Below are 18,897 nucleotides of genomic sequence, written 5' to 3'. Positions count from 1 at the left end.
AAGTGACAAGGCCCTATACAGCTAAGACATTCAGGTGAGGCAAATAGCCTAAGCATCCAGCCTCACAGCCACAGGTTCCCTCCACATGAAATAGAAAGACAGGGAAGCTGTCTGAGGGAAACTGAAATCAGACAGGACCACCAGGTCTTTATTCTCTGTGTGGAGAACCAGGGAAGAGGGAAAGTGACAGAAAACCCTTGCCAGTCATTTCCTCCCTCTGTCCCTCCCTCCCTCCATCTCTCCCTTCCTCCCTCCTTCCCTCCCTGTCTCTGTTCCTCTGTTCCTCCGTCCCTCCTTCCCTCTGTCCCTCCATTCCTCCATCCCTCCATACCTCCATCCTCCCATTTCTCCCTCCATTCTCAGTTTGGCATCTCATTCTGCACCCACAGGTAGGCCTGGGAGCACTAGCCCTGGAAACAAATGGATGTGGAACACATCCAAAACGTTTTTACTGCATTCCTCTCTCCTCTGCTCATGCCTAGATTTCCTTCTCTTGTTTAATGCTTGTTAACAGCAAATGGCTTTACATACTTATATCATGTAAGCACAGCTAGATTGGATATTTGCCCTCGTTGTTTCCAAGTGTGGCAGAGAGTTGGAGAAGGATAAGAGCAGCAGTATACACAATATTTCCAATTTATACAATCTCCACATGTTTTCAGTTCAGTTATTTCCCGCATCTAATGTGTTTTTCATGGATTTAGTAATCCTTGTTGGATTAATGCCTAAAATCTGGCCCCCACCATGAACCCATGGAAACTTTTACAATCCACAATCCCTTCCAGCAAGTAATTCTTCAAGTTCCCTATCTCTTACATGAAGAGCTACATCTTTCTGGGAATACGGTGCCCAGTAATTTTGATTGATAACTCCATTTCTTTTATTGGAAGAGGTATTAAACATCCAGTCCTTTCTTACCTTCTACAAGATAAGTATGTTTCAACAGATCTTTAATATCTTCTCTCTGATGTCCTTTCTTTCTGAATAATGATATTCAGCCTACCCAGTGCTCCCCAGACCTCACCAGCTCCAGATATTTATTTATCTGGGTTGCCCTTCAAACCCTTCCCTGTTATACTATTTCTATCCTGAGACAAGAAGACCAGGACCACTCATTGTATTTACAACTGGCACAAATAATGAATGTATATAGAGGCATGGTGGTGTCATCTAAGAGTTCCTACTATCTGCTTTACTTTATTGACTGTTGCTGAACAGTGAGGTAACATTTTTGTAGAGCAGCCTCCCACAGTCCCAAGACTGTGTCATTTCTGCCTCCCCCCCAACTCCTCCCTCTCCCCAAACTCCATCCACCTTAAGTAGTAATGGGCAGGGTAGAGCTTGTAATTCTAATTTAAGAAACTAAAAATGTTTGTAGGAGCAAGAGTGTCTGCCAGAGGCCCCCCATAGGGTTGAGTCAGAAATCTCAAGGAACAGTGGTTCACAACAGTAGAACAAGACCTTTACAACAATGTTTGGATACAGAAAGATGGTAGCTAGTGACCTGGCACAGTCTGCTGAGCAACTGGGCCAGGACCACACATAAACAATTTAATCCAGCACCTCTTTTACTGAAAATGAATAACAAAACCTTAATAAATCAACAATTACTTATTGCTGTATTTGGGGTAATAAATTCTTTAGTTTATCAGTAGCTTGTGGCTTCCACAGCATGTTCTTTGAACAGTTTGCCTTTCAGTTACATCCCCTTTCTCTCCAGAACAATAAATTAGCATTCTTTTTTTTTTTTTTTTTTTTTAAGGAAAAGAGGGGAAAAAGAGGATATATTACAATTTTTTTTTCAAAGCAAAAGGAAAAATGCAACATCTTTTTGACATATATCTTAAAATAATATGAGGATAACTTTCTCTGAGTGTTAGATGCCTATGCATAAATAATAAAGGATGTTATGTTATTTACAGTGTTACACAATAAACTAAGAGCATCTCATTTAACACAATATCCATAAAGACAGTAAATAATGAAAAAACATCCACATAAGTACAAGACATATTTACAATAGAATAGAGAATTACAAATGATGATAATTGGCCATGTTCTTTGTCTGCCCTTCTCTGCAGCATTTCTTAGGTGCTTTTTTGTTTCTCACTAGAAGACCCAGGTACCAGGTAATGGTAAGTAGCCATACTGCAGGGCCAAGAAGTACTCAGCAGGTTGAGAGGTGTGTCCTTTGAGGAGACACCAGTTTGCTATCCTGGATGCCTAGGAAACTGCTTGCAATGTGTGTGAGAGAAGCAGGGAGATGCAGCATTGTTGTTTTGAAGTACTGGAAAGAAGGAGCTTTCCTGTTTCCCTGATAAAGGCAGTGATTGATCTCTTAAACCTGGGTGTGTTGGGGTGGCTCAAGTGAGGAAGGGAATGACTGGGCCAAAAGGAGGAAGTAGGCTTTTCTCTGTTGCATGAGAACCTGTATGGAGCTGTAATGATCTACACCCCTTAAATAGGCAGGCTGTACCAGGTTGCACAACATAATCTAGCTATACACTCATGAAAGAAGCCTTTCATCTTGGAACAATTCCTGCATATAAACACATACACAGGAAAAATTCATGTCTCAAACTAAATGACATGGAAATAAACCAGGACAAGCTTAATAACTCTGCCACCACTGGACTATTTCCCCCCCACCCCCGCCTTCAAAGTTCTTGACATGACTTTCAGCCAAAGAACGGGCAAGCATCACACAGTGATGGCTCAAGGGTTGGGACTGCCTGGCTCAAAGGTCTGGGAAATGAAGCAAATATCCCCATCAGGGAAGCTGGCCTTTTCCATAGGCACTTGCTGGCTCTGCTCTGTGCTGCTGCAGCCTCCAGCCTCTTGGCCAGCAGGAACTGGCTGCAGCCCGCCAGCAGCACCTGTGGCCAGATAGACTCACTAACTTCTGGGTGTGGGCCTGACTGATGTGAAACACCCTCACAGAGTGATAAACGCAAGTTGAGAGGTGAGGGTCTGTGTCCTCCTCCCACATCTGTGCGCGCCAAGCCAAGGGCAATTTCTGAATTCACTGCTGCATGAATTGTGCTGTAAGGCTGAGTTCTTCACAAAGATCTAAGGGCTTAGGCAGCCATATCCCCAATCATATTTTCTTGTTCTTAGGTCCATGTGAAGTCTCCAGCCTAATTTCATGCTTGCTCTATAACACACTGTGTATGTTCCAAGGGGAAGGAATAGCAGGAACTGCACAGCAATTTGACTTTGAGGCACAACAACAGAAGAGGTGTGACATTTTTCCCTAGACCTATACCAAATAAATCTCACATGTACAGCTCTCAAAAATGGAATTGCTCCTTCATTTTGTACTGTCCCTCCAAAATAAAAGTGTTAGTAGTCAAATGATCTACTCAATGTCAAGGCATGTTCCCTTTCCATCCTCATTAATCTGTCTGGGCTATTATAGATGCTACGAGAGCTGGCCTTGTGGTTGATATATACTGGAGAGTTTACAAATCATCTGTGTCATAATCTCTATTCTGCCACTAAGATGGGTGATTTTGGGGCAAATCTCTTGTTTCTCTGCCATCCTTTTTCTGTCTCATGTGTCCTGCAAGGTCTTTGCAGTGTCAGAGGCCTTCCTGAAGGGACAGATATTCAAGTTCCCGAGGAAACTCAACAGTGCAAATCTTTTGGAAACTTGTGGCCTTCATTATGAAAGCCCACCTGGCCCTCTGTATTACTGAGTTGCAGAGTTACTGGAGAGGTGGATATTCTGCTGCATGGGATTGCAGATAAATAGGTATGACTAAAGGGATGAAAATGAGAATACGGTGTATAGAATTTGTAGAGAACTTTTGTTTCAGTCTGCAAAGGCAAAGTATGTTCAAGTACATGCCAGCTAGGGAAAAATTGCAAAGGGGACTTTAGTCCAGACAGTATGTATTTGCCATCTCCCATAGATTTCTCAAATAAGCAGTGCCATTTCAGCCACTACATAGCCCAAAGCTGTGCTAGTTTCCTAGCCTTTTGGTTCTATCACTAACATTCTAATGGACAACTTTGTTTCCTATACTAAGGTTTTTTATTTTCCTTTTTCTGCTGAATCTGATGTTCAGGTAGACTAACCTGTGTTCTTACTAATGTGATATGGTTATTTATATCGCGAGGAACTCACAGATTTTTGTCATCCTGGCAAAGATCTTCTTTTGCGATACTTTTCTTTCAGTCTCAAATCAATAGGACACCTTGTTCAGCAAAACTCTTAGGCACATGCTTAACTTTTTGCATGTGCTGGATGTGTCAATGAGAGTCTAGCACATGCTGAAGGTAACTTTTGCTGGGATTAGCATAAGTGTATGCTTGAACAATTTACTGAGTTGGGACTTTTGTTTCTCAGGTTTGCATCTCACAAATTTTCCTCAATGTATTTCTCTGCATTTAACTAGGACCAGAATGTGGCCCAAAGGATGAATGTAGTTTGGCTGAAATTATTTTTGTCTTGACAGGGCTCTTATTTAGAGCTCAGTAATACCTGTAAAACATATGTTCTCATTTTCAGAATCTCCAGAGTCTAGGAAAAACATTTGTTTTTCACATCAATCCTGAATCAATGCTGTGCCAAATGAACACACAACAAAAAATCAAAAGTATAGAAGAGGCAGAGTGACCCTGACTAAACTGATAGGAATTCAGTGCAAAAGAGGCCATTTGCTTCTGTCTGGATAGATGCATCTGCTCCAGAACTGACAGCATCTTTGTTTATTACTAGTCAATGACTTCTAAACTGTCACTGGCTATATAAACGCTGATATTAAATAGTCACACATGGGTTACTAGGGCTGTAACTCACATGGTGTGCTTGCCTTCATAACTGGGCTCTGCATCAGCCTTGCCTCTCATAACCCAGGTAATGGAGTCAGTAAAGGTGAGTGGAAATAAACTCCATACATCTGCTTTGTCCCTCCTATGTGCCTATACTTTTTAACCATTCAGCAAATCATCTTCCCTGAAAGGCCTTTTTTTGTCCAAGAGGTAAGCCTTACTCCAACAGCAACTCTAATAAGGTATTGCTAGAAGCTCGTCAGGGTTCTTTCTGAGGAAGGGAAAAAGGGGAAGAAAATTGATGGGAAACAAAAGAACAAATCATGTATTAGAAATCAACATTAAGAAATAGAGGTGAAAACTGATTGCACTTTTATTGGTGGCATTTGTTTTCCAGCTAGATCTCTTCCTTGTTTGATTACAGATATCTATTATATTTGCCCCATTAACATGAACTAATATAATTTTTTTTCTTTTTTTTTTTTTTTTTTTTTTTTTTTTTTTTTTTTTTTTTTTTTTTGTTTAAATAGAGTATTGGGTTCAAAGCCACAGCTAACTTAAACCCATATCCTAAGGGATAACTAGAACAATTAATATCTGGAAAATAATGAAATGGCAGCTCCTAGTGATAACAAGCTGACCTCTGATTAATAATATATTTGATTTAAAATCACAGTATTACTTTCTTTCTATAAGTAACATTATTTAATGCAGGTTGCCTTTTTTTTTTTTGTTTGTATGTTTTTTGTTATCCTGCTGTAATTAATAGTAGCATGCTGTTTGATCTACTATTATCCCAATGCTCAAAGAAGCAAACCTTTTGGCTGGTAGAGAGCAGACAAAACTCATCTCATATACGGAAAGCAAATAAAAGTTCTCATATAAGAAAGTTTTTTTTTTTTACTTTTTTATCTTTTTTTTTAATTTTTTTTTTTTCCTTTCTGACTCTGTGTGTGTGTATGCGTGTGTTTTTCTGATGGAATAGGGTGGGAGTGCCATTACAGGGCTTTCTGATTTGGAGACTCTACAGCAAGCAACCAGAGGGACTTCTGCAATTCTTGCAAATCATACATCCAGTCATTATAATGCAGTGCACAAAAAAGCTAGGACAACTGAGGGCTAAAAGGTTTTGCAAAATACTATGGGACAGCCATCATTGTAACTGTACAAAACTTGCTCTCAACTTAACATAACATAAAGGCACCATTGATATCTTTCCCCATTTTTGAAATACTGTAAAAAAATGCTACATATGGCACATAACACATTTGTACATACGTATATTTAATTTATAAAAGTTTTTTTTCCCCTCCTGTCTTCTATCAGCGGAATTGCTAAAATAAAATAAATTGTTTAATTTAAAGGTGGAATACTTCATTATATAAAATAAAGTTTTACATGTGAATCTATGTGTTTTATGTTTTATACAGCAATAGGGTCTTGGTTAGCTATCACACTGGACAGCCTTGCTTGTAACTCTTCTGGTGTGGAGAGGCGATTTGCCGGGTTAGTCCTGGTTTCAGCCAGCCGGAAGGCAATGGCTGGCTCCAGACCAGTTGCCCCGGGGTTCGGTATGCTCAGGAATGGTGTATCCTCACCTATTCTTTCATCTTCGGTTTCGGTTTCAGAGCTGCTGCTCTCAGAGCTTGTGTCAGAGTCCACTTCCACCCTGCTGGAAATGTGGCCATTGGGCTTTGTTCTTTTGACCCTCCGGCTGTTGGTGAGTTTCTTTGGAGGCTCCTCTGCTGGTTCATACTCCTGCGTAGTCTCGTACTCCTCATCCTCCACGATCCGCAGAGGACTTGGTGGCAGGCTGTTGCTCTCGTGGGTGGCATTGTGGTGAAAGGAGTTGAATTGCTGAAGGTGGTGGTCATACTTCTCATGCAGCTGCAGTGGAGTCACCAGGAGCAGTGGTCGCTCCTCGTCTATGAAGGGACTCACCGCCACTGAAGGGATGGAGACGGTCAAGCTGGAAGCCGGTGGTGACATTGTGGAGGGGCGGGACTTGGGAGAATTTGGAGTGTGAAAATCAACAGGTGACATGCGAGCTGGTGTGGTCATAGCTGAGACATACCTGAAAAAAAGAGATGGGGATAGGTTGCGAGCACAGGAACATTGATGACCTGTAAACACAGCAGCTCATGTGGACTGGGAGAGAAATGGCAGGGATTCCCTTAAGATCCCCAGCATCCTCACACAGGGCTACTAAGGAACCTTTCCTGTTCCTATTAATCCTATAAACTGCTGACTTCTGGGACTCTGGGCAAAAACATATGAAAGCAGGAGGAGCACAGCAAAACTCCCAGATCCCAGCCATAGAGATGTTGTAAATTTTTTACCAGAATAACTTTCTGGAATGAATCCAGGAATGGGATCCAGAGACAGACAGGATGCCAGAAGCAAAATGCATTTGCAAGTATTTTCTCAAAAGGAAAACAGCTGCTGCACTTCTGGAAGGATTTGACCAGAATCTGGGATACATGCAAACAGACAGGGGGAAAGAAACGAAGGAAACTGAAGGACAGTCCTCTTGGGGCTTCACCCTCTTCTGGCAACCAAACTGTCTCAGGCTAGGGAGGAAAGGAATGTGTGGATAAAATACAGAGCCAGATTCTGCTAATTTTGATCACCAAGGGTAGTCAGAGAAGCATATGTAGCACCATCCCAGGAGCTTTGTGCTGCTCCACTCCTGGGTGCTAGTTACCCTGGCTGGTAGATCTATCTGCAAAGAAGCACAGAGTATCATTTGTCCTCATATGGGAACAAATGCTGAAATACAGGATTGTCTGGCCTTGTGCCCATGATTTCTCTGCAAAATTTGTCCCTGTTTCTGTGGGAAGGTTAGTGGTCAGAAGTTATTTCTGAAAATGAAGCTCAGGTGCCATTACAGGGTTTGTCCCAAAGAAACGGACCAGAAAATGTGGAGCTCTCAACTAGTTTTAATCAATAGACATGCTATGAGGTCATGTGGATTCATGCCAGGTGAGGGTCTGCCTAAAAACACTTGATCGAAAGCATAGTGCCCAGCATGACACTTTGCATGGTCTGGCTTTGCTTTTATTCTTATCCTAAATTCACCTGCCCGAATTTCGTCTGTGTCTAAAGTTAAAATCATTCTAAGCTCCATCACAGGCCCATTGAGAAAAGCTATATGTCTATGATTGATGTAATTATTTAGTTTTCCATTAGTGGTTTATTTATCTGAGCCCGAAATTACCAAAATAAATCTGAATCCATCTTTCTTATCCAAGCTATGACTTAGTTGCACATATTACACTTGATAAAAATGGAGTTACAGGAAAAAGGAGAAAATGGGACAGATTCTGGACAGATGTGCAGTAGCGTAACTTGATTTCACTAGAGGCACATTGATTGCACATTGATTTACATGAACTGAAGAGCAAGAGAAAGGAAAAAAACCAAACCTGGATTTATGCATGGGAATTAATCAAGTTGGTTAAGCAAAGAGCAATGAATAGGTCTGTGCATTGGATGAGTTAAGTAGTTCTTTCTGCTTCCATGAGTTAGCTTTTCATCCCTTTCACATTTTACTAGGCATTTGCTGAAAAACTGAAGCCTTTCTACTTTCCCAGTTGGTACACTGCTGGATATACATCTTTGTGACACACTGGATTTTAGCTACACTGGTTCTGTTAACCCGTTGAGTTGGTTAAATGTGTTCAATGTATTGTGCAGGCGTCCAGCAGTGTGAAGTTACTCATACTGGAGTGTTGTCCATTCACACATTTCTGGTCTATTCCCCCACACCCTAACAGGGCAGTGCTAACTAGCTGTTACCTGCAATCTGAGGCTCAGGAGCTGAACTCTGGTAGCTCTAGCCCATCCTGAAAGGAAGGTTAAAAGGTGATTGATTTATCCAGCTTCATGGCTAACTATACTGCCTCACTGAAAGGGGATCAGAGCGCACCCATGGCTGACCAGCACACATTAACTTGTTATATGCTGCCAGCTTCATCATATAGTCCAGCCTTTTGTGCAGAGACAGTGTTTTTTGATATCTCCCGTAAGGCAGCTAAGGGCATCCAAGATAAAACTGCTTGTGCCCTCTGCTTGTGTACACAGGTGGCAGGGCATGGGATCCAGGAAATGTATGGGGTGAGGCAAAACAACCCCTTGTAATGCCTGTTCAATTTAATTTGAAAATTGAGGGAGTAAAACCTTGGTTTACCAATTCACAGTACAGCAACATTTGATGGCTTCAGGAAGTAATTTGTCAGCTCCTACATTCCTTTATGTTTCTGAGTAATTTTTAGTTCCAAATAACTCTCACTTTCTCCCTTATATACACAAGCAATCTCAGCAACAATTGGCAGTGTATTTCCTGCTTGCTAAAAAAATATGAGGCCTGCAATTAATGCCCAGGGAACTATCATCTCCCATGTAGCAAATTTGTGATTGCTTCAGGCACAGGCTAGGCTGTCAATGCCTGATGAATTATCACAGAAATGTTGCTGCTATTGACCTATAGTACAACCTTCAAGAGACAAAATAATTGATTAAATGCCTTCTTTCTTCTCAAGAGAAAAAAAAAGGAATATGGTCTCCCCTCTCCCCCAGCACTGCCCCCCCCCAATGTAAATCTAAACAGTTCGTGTTAGAATGATGCTTTGGGTGTCCCATGCAATGCAGGCAGATAGCAAGAATGGTCTTCACTTCTCACATGCAGATGCCCAAATATACTAAGCTGTACTACTCACCATTGTCAGGCGCATTGCCGTGCATCCTGCTCAGTTCCCAGGCAGGAGACAACATGGTATTTACTGTTACAGGTCCTGATCCAGCAAAGCACTTAAGCACATGCTGAGCTCTACCCATGTGAGTAATCTTGCTGATTTCAGTGGGCCTACTTGCACAATTAAAAGATAATCTTGTCAAAGTGCTCTGCTGGATTGGAGCCATAGCTGTTTATGTCATATGAGCCACGTATGTTCAAATTAAATTCCATGGTAAATAACACATAATTTTTAATGAGAGGGTAGTTTATTATGCTTGGTGGTACAACACTCAGGGTCCTTCTTCAATGGGCCCTCTTCTTGCTGCTTAGCAGTTGTTTGTGTGGCAGAGGGAGTACCACAGAAATGGCATTTGCCGTACTTGCGCATTCTTTTTCTGAAAACCACAATTTGTCTCCTACACAACTCAGTCTCCTTGGGGATTGCCTGGCTGTATTTTTGACATCATGGACACTCCACAAGGCCAAATCCCTTGTGATTTCAAAATCCTCAGAGAACTGTCCATAACCTTTTGTTTTCTTTTCCTTCTGCCTATGATTCCAGGGAGAAAAGCTCTTTTCAAATGTCTTGTTTCTTCTCAGTCTTTCTATTGCTATTCTGGGGCCATCTTGAACTAAAATGCTAGCCTAAACCTGAGCAGGATTTTTTCAATTAAAGTTTTTTTGTGACTGATGTACTTCTAGGCAGACCTTAGGAGCTGATGAACCAACCTTTTCAGGGAAAAAAATTACTTGGTTGGAAAAAAACTACTTGGCCAGGTTTATTTATAACTATTCATGATTTAATAATGACCTGAGTCCTTCTGGCTTGCACTTTGTGTTCCTTGCTTTTATTTAATAAAGGGTTAAGGGGAGTTTTGGAGCTGGAACACTCCAGAAAGTAGGTGGTGGCATAATTTCTATACTGCCTAGGAGTTCTTAGTGCCCTCCTCCTCCTCCTGTGCATCAAAACATTACTTTCTCACTGCAAAATCTCTCAGTCTTCTCACTTGCATCTTCTAAGAAATTGGTAATTAGGCAAAATTCTGTTTATATTTTTCAATGGAACTTTCTGACTAATTACTCCAATTGAGCTTTCCCAAGTGTGAACTGCTGGCTAATAGGACTAAATCCAGCAGAGGCAAGAAGGGAAGAAATGCTTTTGGTGGACTTTAAACTACTACTCAGCTCTCCACCTTTATGAATAAGGAGATCTATGCCCTCCAAGAACAGCTGCACTTTTGCATTTTCTCCTGTGTTGCCAAGCTTTGAAACCATCTGGGAAAACACCAGGTCTTGCCAGCTGAAAGCAATGAGGCAGTGTGTCCTACCTTTCACTGTGAGGAGAGTCTCGGTAGGAACCAGGGGTCTCTCTCGCATGCCGGAGGAAGCTGTTGCCTTCCCGTGGCCCGCCGATGCCGTTGAGACGGCCCCGGGGCCCTGCTGGGCTGGCGTGCCTGCTATTCTCCATGGAGGAGCTGACAAGCACCGAGTGGCTTTCAGAGAGGATGCTTTCAGTGTGGCCATTACTCCAGCTGGAGAGCAGCAACCAGGAAAAGAGAAAGGGGGAATGTGAGAGTGGGCTTTGGTGGTAACTGCATATGAGCAGAAATTTACCCAAGAAAAGGAGGGGCTCTGTTGTCACACAGGATCTGCAGCACAAACTTTGGGTTGGTAACTGGAGCTGCAGAGTTTAGTGAACTCTATGAATCCACATAAACATCAAAATCACATCAAGGTGATTTTGCATGTATAAATAAAAGGAGAGGGAAGGAGGGCTTTCCAGTCATCAGAACTGTCACTGATTTAGCAATTTGCATATACTAAAATTCAGTGTGAAAGTGTTGGAATGCCAGTCAGATAATAAATTCCTGGGAAGATAATTACTTAGGTGATAGGACATCAAACATTTTAGTCTTAAAATGAAAACACTATGAAGGGGGCATAGGTCTTCACTGGTTTGTTGTTTTACACATCTCTTTGATTTTGTAACAGCAACAGATAGATATTACAGCTGTTATTTGCCTTCCCCCTCCAGTACCTGTGGCTAGGTGTCTGAGTCACTGTCACGGAGTGATGTGTTGTTGAGGTGTAGTGGCTTGTAGAAAACGAGGTCTCTGTTTCTTTCTCGATGACATGCTCACTGGAGATTACATTTTTTGAAACGTACTGCTGAAAAAGCCCAGACAAACCTCAGGTTTACAAACTGCAATTCACAGCATATTTGTAGACATAATTCCCAATCTCTCCTTCCCAGATTTCAGCCTTTTTCATGTTCCAAAGCACAAATTTTGTCACTTAAATACATGCAGAAACCATACTGACACACTTGAGCACATTCATGTACACCCCTGCGTACATAGCCCATCTAGACTCAAAATAGGAGGAGATAAATGGGGAAAGTAGCAAAGGCCTGCATCTCAATCAAGCTATAAAAATGTAGTTAACAAGGGAACGAGAAGTCCCAATAGAAAGACATGTGGAAAAGCAACCTCCCATTACCATCAGATACACCAAAAATACTATTCTCTGATGGATAAGACGGCAGCAGTTTGAGATAGCAATTTTTTATGTGTGGAGAAAGCGAAGAGAAATCATTCACCAGCCTGCAGCAGGTAGATGTTTAAAAGCTGTGGGGTGAGCTTTCCTGTGGCACTGTCAGCCTAGGCTGAAACGTGTACAGTGAAACCTACATTCACAAGCTGGACGTTATCTGGCGGTGGATTGGGGTGGTGCGGCCCATTGGCCATGTTCATCACGTTATTTCTTTCTGAGTGCAGGCTCTGCCGAAGGCGGTCATGCAACTTTTTCCTCTGTTTCCTGTGCATGAAACACAGAAACAATTTTAACAGACAAAAGGAAAGCAGCTGTACCTTTCAGCATATTGATGATAATAATGTAACATCACTTTTTTCACCAGAATTTTCTCCACTGCTGCTAGAGCTCAGAGTAACTCTGAAAACCACAGGTCTAATTGCAGCTGGAACTGTGGGGACCTGCACAAACGGAAGGATATTTGGGATCCTTTCCAGGAGTCAGCAGGACAAAGGGGGACAGGAATAAGTGAGAGCAAAAGGGAAGCCATTTCTAAGCAGTGCTCTGTCTTAGGAGGAGAATTTTCTGCTGTCAGAAGGAAGTGGGGAGAGATTTTAATCCAGACACCTTGACACCCTCACAAGGCGAAGCTTCTGACAGCCCATCAAGTTACATCTCTCTGTTCACCACAGGGAGCCAAGGTGTCTGTGCCTCAAGGCTTGTTTGCAGACACTGGAACATGGTCTTTATGATGTGGCAGTTACACATTTTTTGGTGCGATTCATCCCCTACCTCAACAGTGCACCTCAAATACATGTGTTGTAGAAGAATGCAGATGAAGCCTCAGAAATCCAAAGTAAGCGTATATGGCATAGGCCTGAGCCTGCAGATTTCCTGGCAGCTCTGGAAGGTTTTGTTTCAGCAACATCAGATTTGCTCTGAAGCCTAATGATTATCAGGTGGATGCCATGGGTGCTAATGCACTTAGTAGAATTAATGACATGGTCTCTGACTGACTTTGATGCTTTTACTGTCTCCTGTCCTTAGCTGCTGTTTCCCCACTTGCTAACAACATATAAGTCCTATGAGGAGTGGCTGTGGGAGCTGAGGTTGATCAGCCTGGAGAAAAGGAGGCTCAGGGTTACCTTATCACTCTCTACAACTGCCTGAAAGAAGGCTGTAGCCAGGTGAGGGTTAACCTCTTCTCTCAGGCAAGTAGCAACAGGACAAGAAGAAATGATCTCATGCTGAGCCAGGAGAGGTTCAGGTTGGACATCAGGAAGAATTTCTTCATGTAAAGGGTTATTAAGCATTGGAACGGACTGCTCAGAGGGGTGGTGGATTCACCCTCCCTGGGGTTGTTCAAAAAATGACTGGTCACGTCACTTAGTGCCATGGTCTAGCTGATAAGGTGGTGGTCATTCAAAGGTTGGACACAATCTCACAGGTTTTTTCCAACCTAGATGATTCTGTGATTCTGTAATCCTTCCAGCTCTCCTCAGAAGAACTTTTCAGAAGATCATTACAAGCTGTCAGCAGCAAAACTTATGGCATAGTAAAACCTGGCTATGCAGAACACACTAATTAAAACACCAAAATAAATAACCAGAGAAAGGGCTATTAATTTATAAGTATTACCCAGTTTTGTCTCATTACATTGGAGAACTTCCACCACACTGTCACAGAATCCAGGGCAGTGAAGGGAGTATGCAGGCTTCAACACACTCTGGAATGCATATGACTTTGGCTCTGGCAAAAGCTAAAATACTAAGCTGATGCAGAAGTGCAGATAGTGATGGCAGGGTAGGACAGTGTAAGAGATAACTATTTTCAATCCTGTTTTGAACTCAAGGGGACTATTCCAAGCTTTATAAAAAAGGAGGAGTGAGGGAGGGCAATAAATATGTTGAAGCTTGATAGTCATGAAAGGCTAAAGACAATGAAAACGTGATTTGACATACAGCATATTTTCTCTGTGTGTATGTGTCTGGATAGTGGAAAATGCTTAATTTATATCACATCACATGAATGGCATGTGCAGATACATCAGTCTTGGAAATGTTCCTGGTCTCAGAAGAATACACCCTGTGGTTCATGTGGATTTCATGCTTTGAGGATAATCATCTTAGGACATGTAAGCAGTTAAGGTGTATAGACAGAGCAGTGCCAGGAGATATTTGAGCTACCCAAAAACCTGTTGAGTTGAGAAGCAACACTCAAGCAAGGTTTTAACTTGATTTCACAGCTCCCTTTCATGACGGTCTGGAGACCTTGTGAGATTAGAACAATCTGAATTCCTTAACATGGTAGAGAAAGTGAGTTCTAGAAGAAGTCTGAGTTTGTCATCTACAGGACTGAAATCCTGGCACATGTAACCTGGGAATCTGTCCCTAGAAATCTGCATTATTCCCACCTTCAGTGACCAGTGTATTTGAATTTGCATGCTTTTATCTGTGCTGTTTGTCCTGTAGTAAAAGGACACTCTACAAAATGGAGATGGACACTCTAGACACTCTAGATGGACACTGAGAAGGAAACTCTACCGTACAAAATGGAGATGAGAGAATAATGGGTAAGCTAGTGTACTTAAGAAGCTTTTATCTTCATGTAAATTATTTGCCTCTGAATTAAGACTCAGTGTCTGAAGCTAATGCTTTGGCAATTTAGTAGCAGTATTTCTTGCAAGGAGAGCAATAAAATCTAAGCTATTAGATTATTCCATTGGTTTTTCTCCTAACACCATTCCAAGATTTCTCCTGGTTTCTGAGTTTTACCCTCTTTATGGAAAAGAGCACATGCAAATCACCTCACAGATACCAGTCTGGCATCACTACTGCATTTGGAGGGCCATGTCCTGGCAAGGCACTCTCATCATCATGTTTTTGAAAACAGTTAACTTTTGGTTCACAGTGATTGCTGATGTCTGGGGCCAAAAAAGGCATCCAGACCCCTGATGGATTCTGTGAGCTCTTTATACATAAAATCATACTTCAGAATCCTAATGTTTGTTGAAATACATGGGGATGTGATTTCTAAAAGCAGTAATTGATCTGATTTTTTATTACTGCTTCAGCTGTTCCCCACTGACCACTGGCACAAGGTTATAGGTGGGAGCAGTTGTGTGTATGTGAATGGACTCTCACTGAGAGGGATAAATGATCTCCTTCCTCCCCCACTTTTAACACATCCATTATTGGTGGGACTTACAACAAAAACCAACTGCCAATCAGGCCTTGAAACCGTAAATCAGGTTTATACAAATGTGGAATATTTATGATAAGGGCTTTCTGTGTTTTAGTGGGGAGATTTATAAGGGTAGACAGAAGTTTTGGCAGCAGAAATTCTGCTGATGTTCTGTGTAATTTATAGTCCAGAGTGCCTCATGAATGTTTGAGAGTCACCCCGAGTACTTTAGAGACTCACAGGACGCATTTAAATGCCTACTTTTGCATTGAGAGCACTTTTGTGTTCAATTTTTTGGCCTTTGGTATATAGTAACTTTTAGCATCATTAATTGTATCCTAAGTACAAACAAATTAGGCTTATAAAATTCACTGCTAAAAAGCAACATGATTCCAGGGTTGGAGTTCATTTCTTTTCAACTGGGGAAACCAGCTGAAATGGGTGACAGAAAAGAAAACAAACAAAAAAAGACAAAAAATTGCAAATTACATTTGAAGACTGAGAAATCTTTCAGATAGCTCTCTTAATTTTACACTGCTGATGGACATGGAGACTCCCATTCATCTGGCTTGGACCAGAGCACCGTGGTCAGAAGTTTGTCTCTTGAGCTCACCTCTACGGAAGCACAGATACAACCTTATGCCCAGAGAAGCTACAGTCAACTGGGAAGACCCTGACTAACAACACAGATACAAAATAGAAGAGAAAAGTTTACTTGGTTTTGCAGTAGGCCACCACACACATGATGCCAACCACTAGAAGAGCAATGCAAATGCCAGTTATGGTCAGCACCCGTTTCTGGTACAGTTCCTCAGCTTCTAGAAAGGGACAAAAACAGAGAAAGTCACAACATGGAGGATGGCTAGGCAAGGAGCACACAGTCAACAGCTCTCATGCTACAAACCAGTGCACAGATTCACACAGCCACACCGAGACACAGCCACCACATTTCAGGCAGACTCATTATTGACTGCAAGGAGAACAGGACTATACCACAAACTATTAACACAATACTGGGGATGAGAACAATTACAGAATTACAGTCAAAAGTCACTTTTTTTTTTTAAGCCAACAAGAATAATATTTAAGAAACAACCTCTTAGTTGACAAACACAGCATTTGCTGGAAATAAAAATGCAGTGTGGTAAGGTAATAACAAAAATTTGCAAATGCTTTGGAAGTTTTGCAAAGACAGCTGGAATGAAAACCATTTTTACAGGTCTTATGAGAAATTTATTTTCTTATTATATTTTTTGGTTTGTTTTCACATCCAATATCCCTCTGGTCCCATGTCAATTTATATCTCAGCTGTCTTTACAGGAGAAATTTTAAAATACTCTTGTACATTTGAGACATGAGTTTGGCTTGTAATTATATCACCAATGGAAATGAAGACATGTTTTGAGCTCTGGTTGTAAAATTCAGACTCTTTCTCCAGTGCTCCTCCTAAAACACAGCAATATCAATAACCAGCAGTGCCTTGTGTGAGAAAAATGCAGAGTTTCAACTTGTATCCCTTTGTGACCAACACAGGAACTCTATCTACGGTGGCAGTTTGCTCAGTGATGACAACTTATTACTGATCTCATTCACATTTCACTTTTATAAAGGTGTTAGTAGCACTGCTAATGTTTGGGCTGGAGCTACTGATGCTTTCCAGCCTTTCTCATGCTTGGCAGAGAGCATTGCTGAGTCCTCTGCTGGGGAAATGTTACGTAAGGAGCTCTGAAACAGAGGCACACTCTGTGTTGCCGCTTTACAGATGTGGATTTGTGTTCCCACTTTTAAGACAAAAATGGATGTCTAGCTTTACTCAAGTCTTATTTTTGATTAAGCAGACAGACCAATAGTGATCTGCTATATTGACCACAGTCAGAATACCAGCAGGTGATTAAAAATAAATGAATGAATTAGAGCTGCACAGCTTTGCACTACCTTTGGGATAAATGTCAGCATTATTCCTGCTGGAAAGGACTTACATCTGGCTGGTACAGAGATGCATAATCACTGTCCAAATGATATGCTGTCATAAATGACACACCAGTTCAGGGGAAAATACTCCTTACTGAACAGGGAGCAGACTTCCCTCTATCGTGTTTCCTGAGCTTGTCTAATTTTGTTTTAAAGTTGCTGTGGACAAGTGGCAAATACTCCATGCAACAAACCAAAAAGCCAAAATAAATCTTAATTTCTCTCATACAATGCACCACACCATGGAACAAGTTTGTCTTACAAGCCAAACCCACTGTAAATCAAACACCAGCAAACAGGTCATGAGCACTGTCAGACAAAATTAATAGCACTAATTATTAACAAAGATGGGGGAAGAGGAGAGAAGAAAAGAGTGTGGTAAAACTAGGATGCTGCAAAAACTTATTAAAGTAAAGTAAATATAACTTCAAGAACAGAAAATCAGAAAAGGGAAGGAAGAAATGGCTGAAACTCCAACCAAATCAAACTATGACAAAGAAAAAGAGGGAGGTGAAATATAAGGAAAGACAGGAAAAAAGGGTACTGGAAAAAAAAACAGAGAGAAGAAATGCTTGGTGACCAAAAAAAAAGGTTGAAGCAGAGTGAGAAGGGATTTCTCATACAGCATAACTCCTCACCTAGGCTAGTTAGTGGCACTGGATCCCCTTCCCCTTTCCCTTCTGAAAGCGCTTATTAGTTAGCCATGGAAATGGTGTATTACAAGGATGTCACAGGAAACAGGAGAATTGTCCTAAGCAGTTTAGGGGCTAATTTGAAATGCTTTGAATTATTATTATTTTTTTACTGTCATGCTGTCAGCTGTTAGCTTATGAAAGCAAAATGAATAATGACATATCAACCTGGGTTTATTTTTTTGGAGCACAAGGAAGAGGAAGTAGAACATTAACAGTGGACACTCTGCTCAGTTTTTGTACTGAAGGAGAAATTGCACTGACTCCAGGAGGTTTGCTGCAGGCTGAGGCTGTTGCAAATGAGGTGGGCAGCTGGCTGGTGATGGTCTGACTGAGTTTGTCAGTGGGCTGAAGCTCATTGCTTATGTGTGGGACTTTCTGAGTGCTTACTCACTGCAGGGGAGGGGGGATGCAGAGAGGGAGCAGGGCTGTGGGTGCAGCCCTGAGCAATGCTCCTAGCACCAGCAAGTCTGCTGGGACTATAGGTCTTGACAGGTGTGGGAAATTAAATCCCTAGATCTGTTTTCACAACCTTAGTTCCCTCCTGTGCCCTTTGAAACAAGGCCCTAAGGACAATGCAGCTTGACATGGTGTGCATGAATGGTGGTGCTACCATGCCCTCCCTCAAACTCCAGGGGCAAGTTCTGCGTAGGAAAGCACACGCATGTGGGCATGTCATGCCCAGCAAACCAGCAAGCTCTCATGTAAACCTGGCTGTGCTCCTGGCTGACAGGGGACAGCCAGGGCCAAATAAGGGATGCCCAGGTGTTCTGCAGGGGCCAGTGTGGGTGACAGGGGATGGTGGCAGCTGGGACAGGACTGGGATCCTGGTTAAGACTTTGCAGATGGCATGGTACCTCAAAGACAAGCCTTGGAATCTGTTTAAGGCCAAGAAGAGTTTTGCGAAGAACTCCTGTGGAGCACTTGCGGTTATACTACATCTTGCCACAAAACTGCCTTCTGTTCTGTCTCTGACCATTGCTAATGTTTATGGAGTCAGTTAATGAC

At 41.9% G+C, this 18,897-nt stretch overlaps 1 protein-coding gene across 3 annotated transcripts in view; it reads right to left on the bottom strand.

Moving 5' to 3' along the window:
• Positions 1–354: 354 nt before the first annotated feature.
• NRG1 (neuregulin 1) overlaps positions 355–18,897 on the bottom strand; it is a 95,319-nt gene continuing 76,776 nt past the window's right edge. For all 3 annotated transcript variants that reach the window (XM_053931951.1, XM_053931950.1, XM_053931952.1), the window contains 5 exons: positions 15,942–16,044; positions 12,202–12,328; positions 11,550–11,680; positions 10,840–11,043; positions 355–6,850 (listed from right to left, as the gene is read on the bottom strand). In XM_053931951.1, coding sequence (XP_053787926.1) covers positions 6,199–6,850; positions 10,840–11,043; positions 11,550–11,680; positions 12,202–12,328; positions 15,942–16,044 — 1,217 coding nt within the window. In that variant the 3' untranslated portion in view covers positions 355–6,198. The remainder of the gene's footprint in view (positions 6,851–10,839; positions 11,044–11,549; positions 11,681–12,201; positions 12,329–15,941; positions 16,045–18,897) is intronic.

The sequence above is a fragment of the Vidua chalybeata genome, chromosome Z (genome assembly GCF_026979565.1).
Source record: "Vidua chalybeata isolate OUT-0048 chromosome Z, bVidCha1 merged haplotype, whole genome shotgun sequence".
NCBI lineage: Eukaryota > Metazoa > Chordata > Aves > Passeriformes > Viduidae > Vidua > Vidua chalybeata.
The sequence above is the reverse complement of the archived record's forward strand: the minus strand, read 5'-3'. Positions and strand labels throughout refer to the sequence as shown.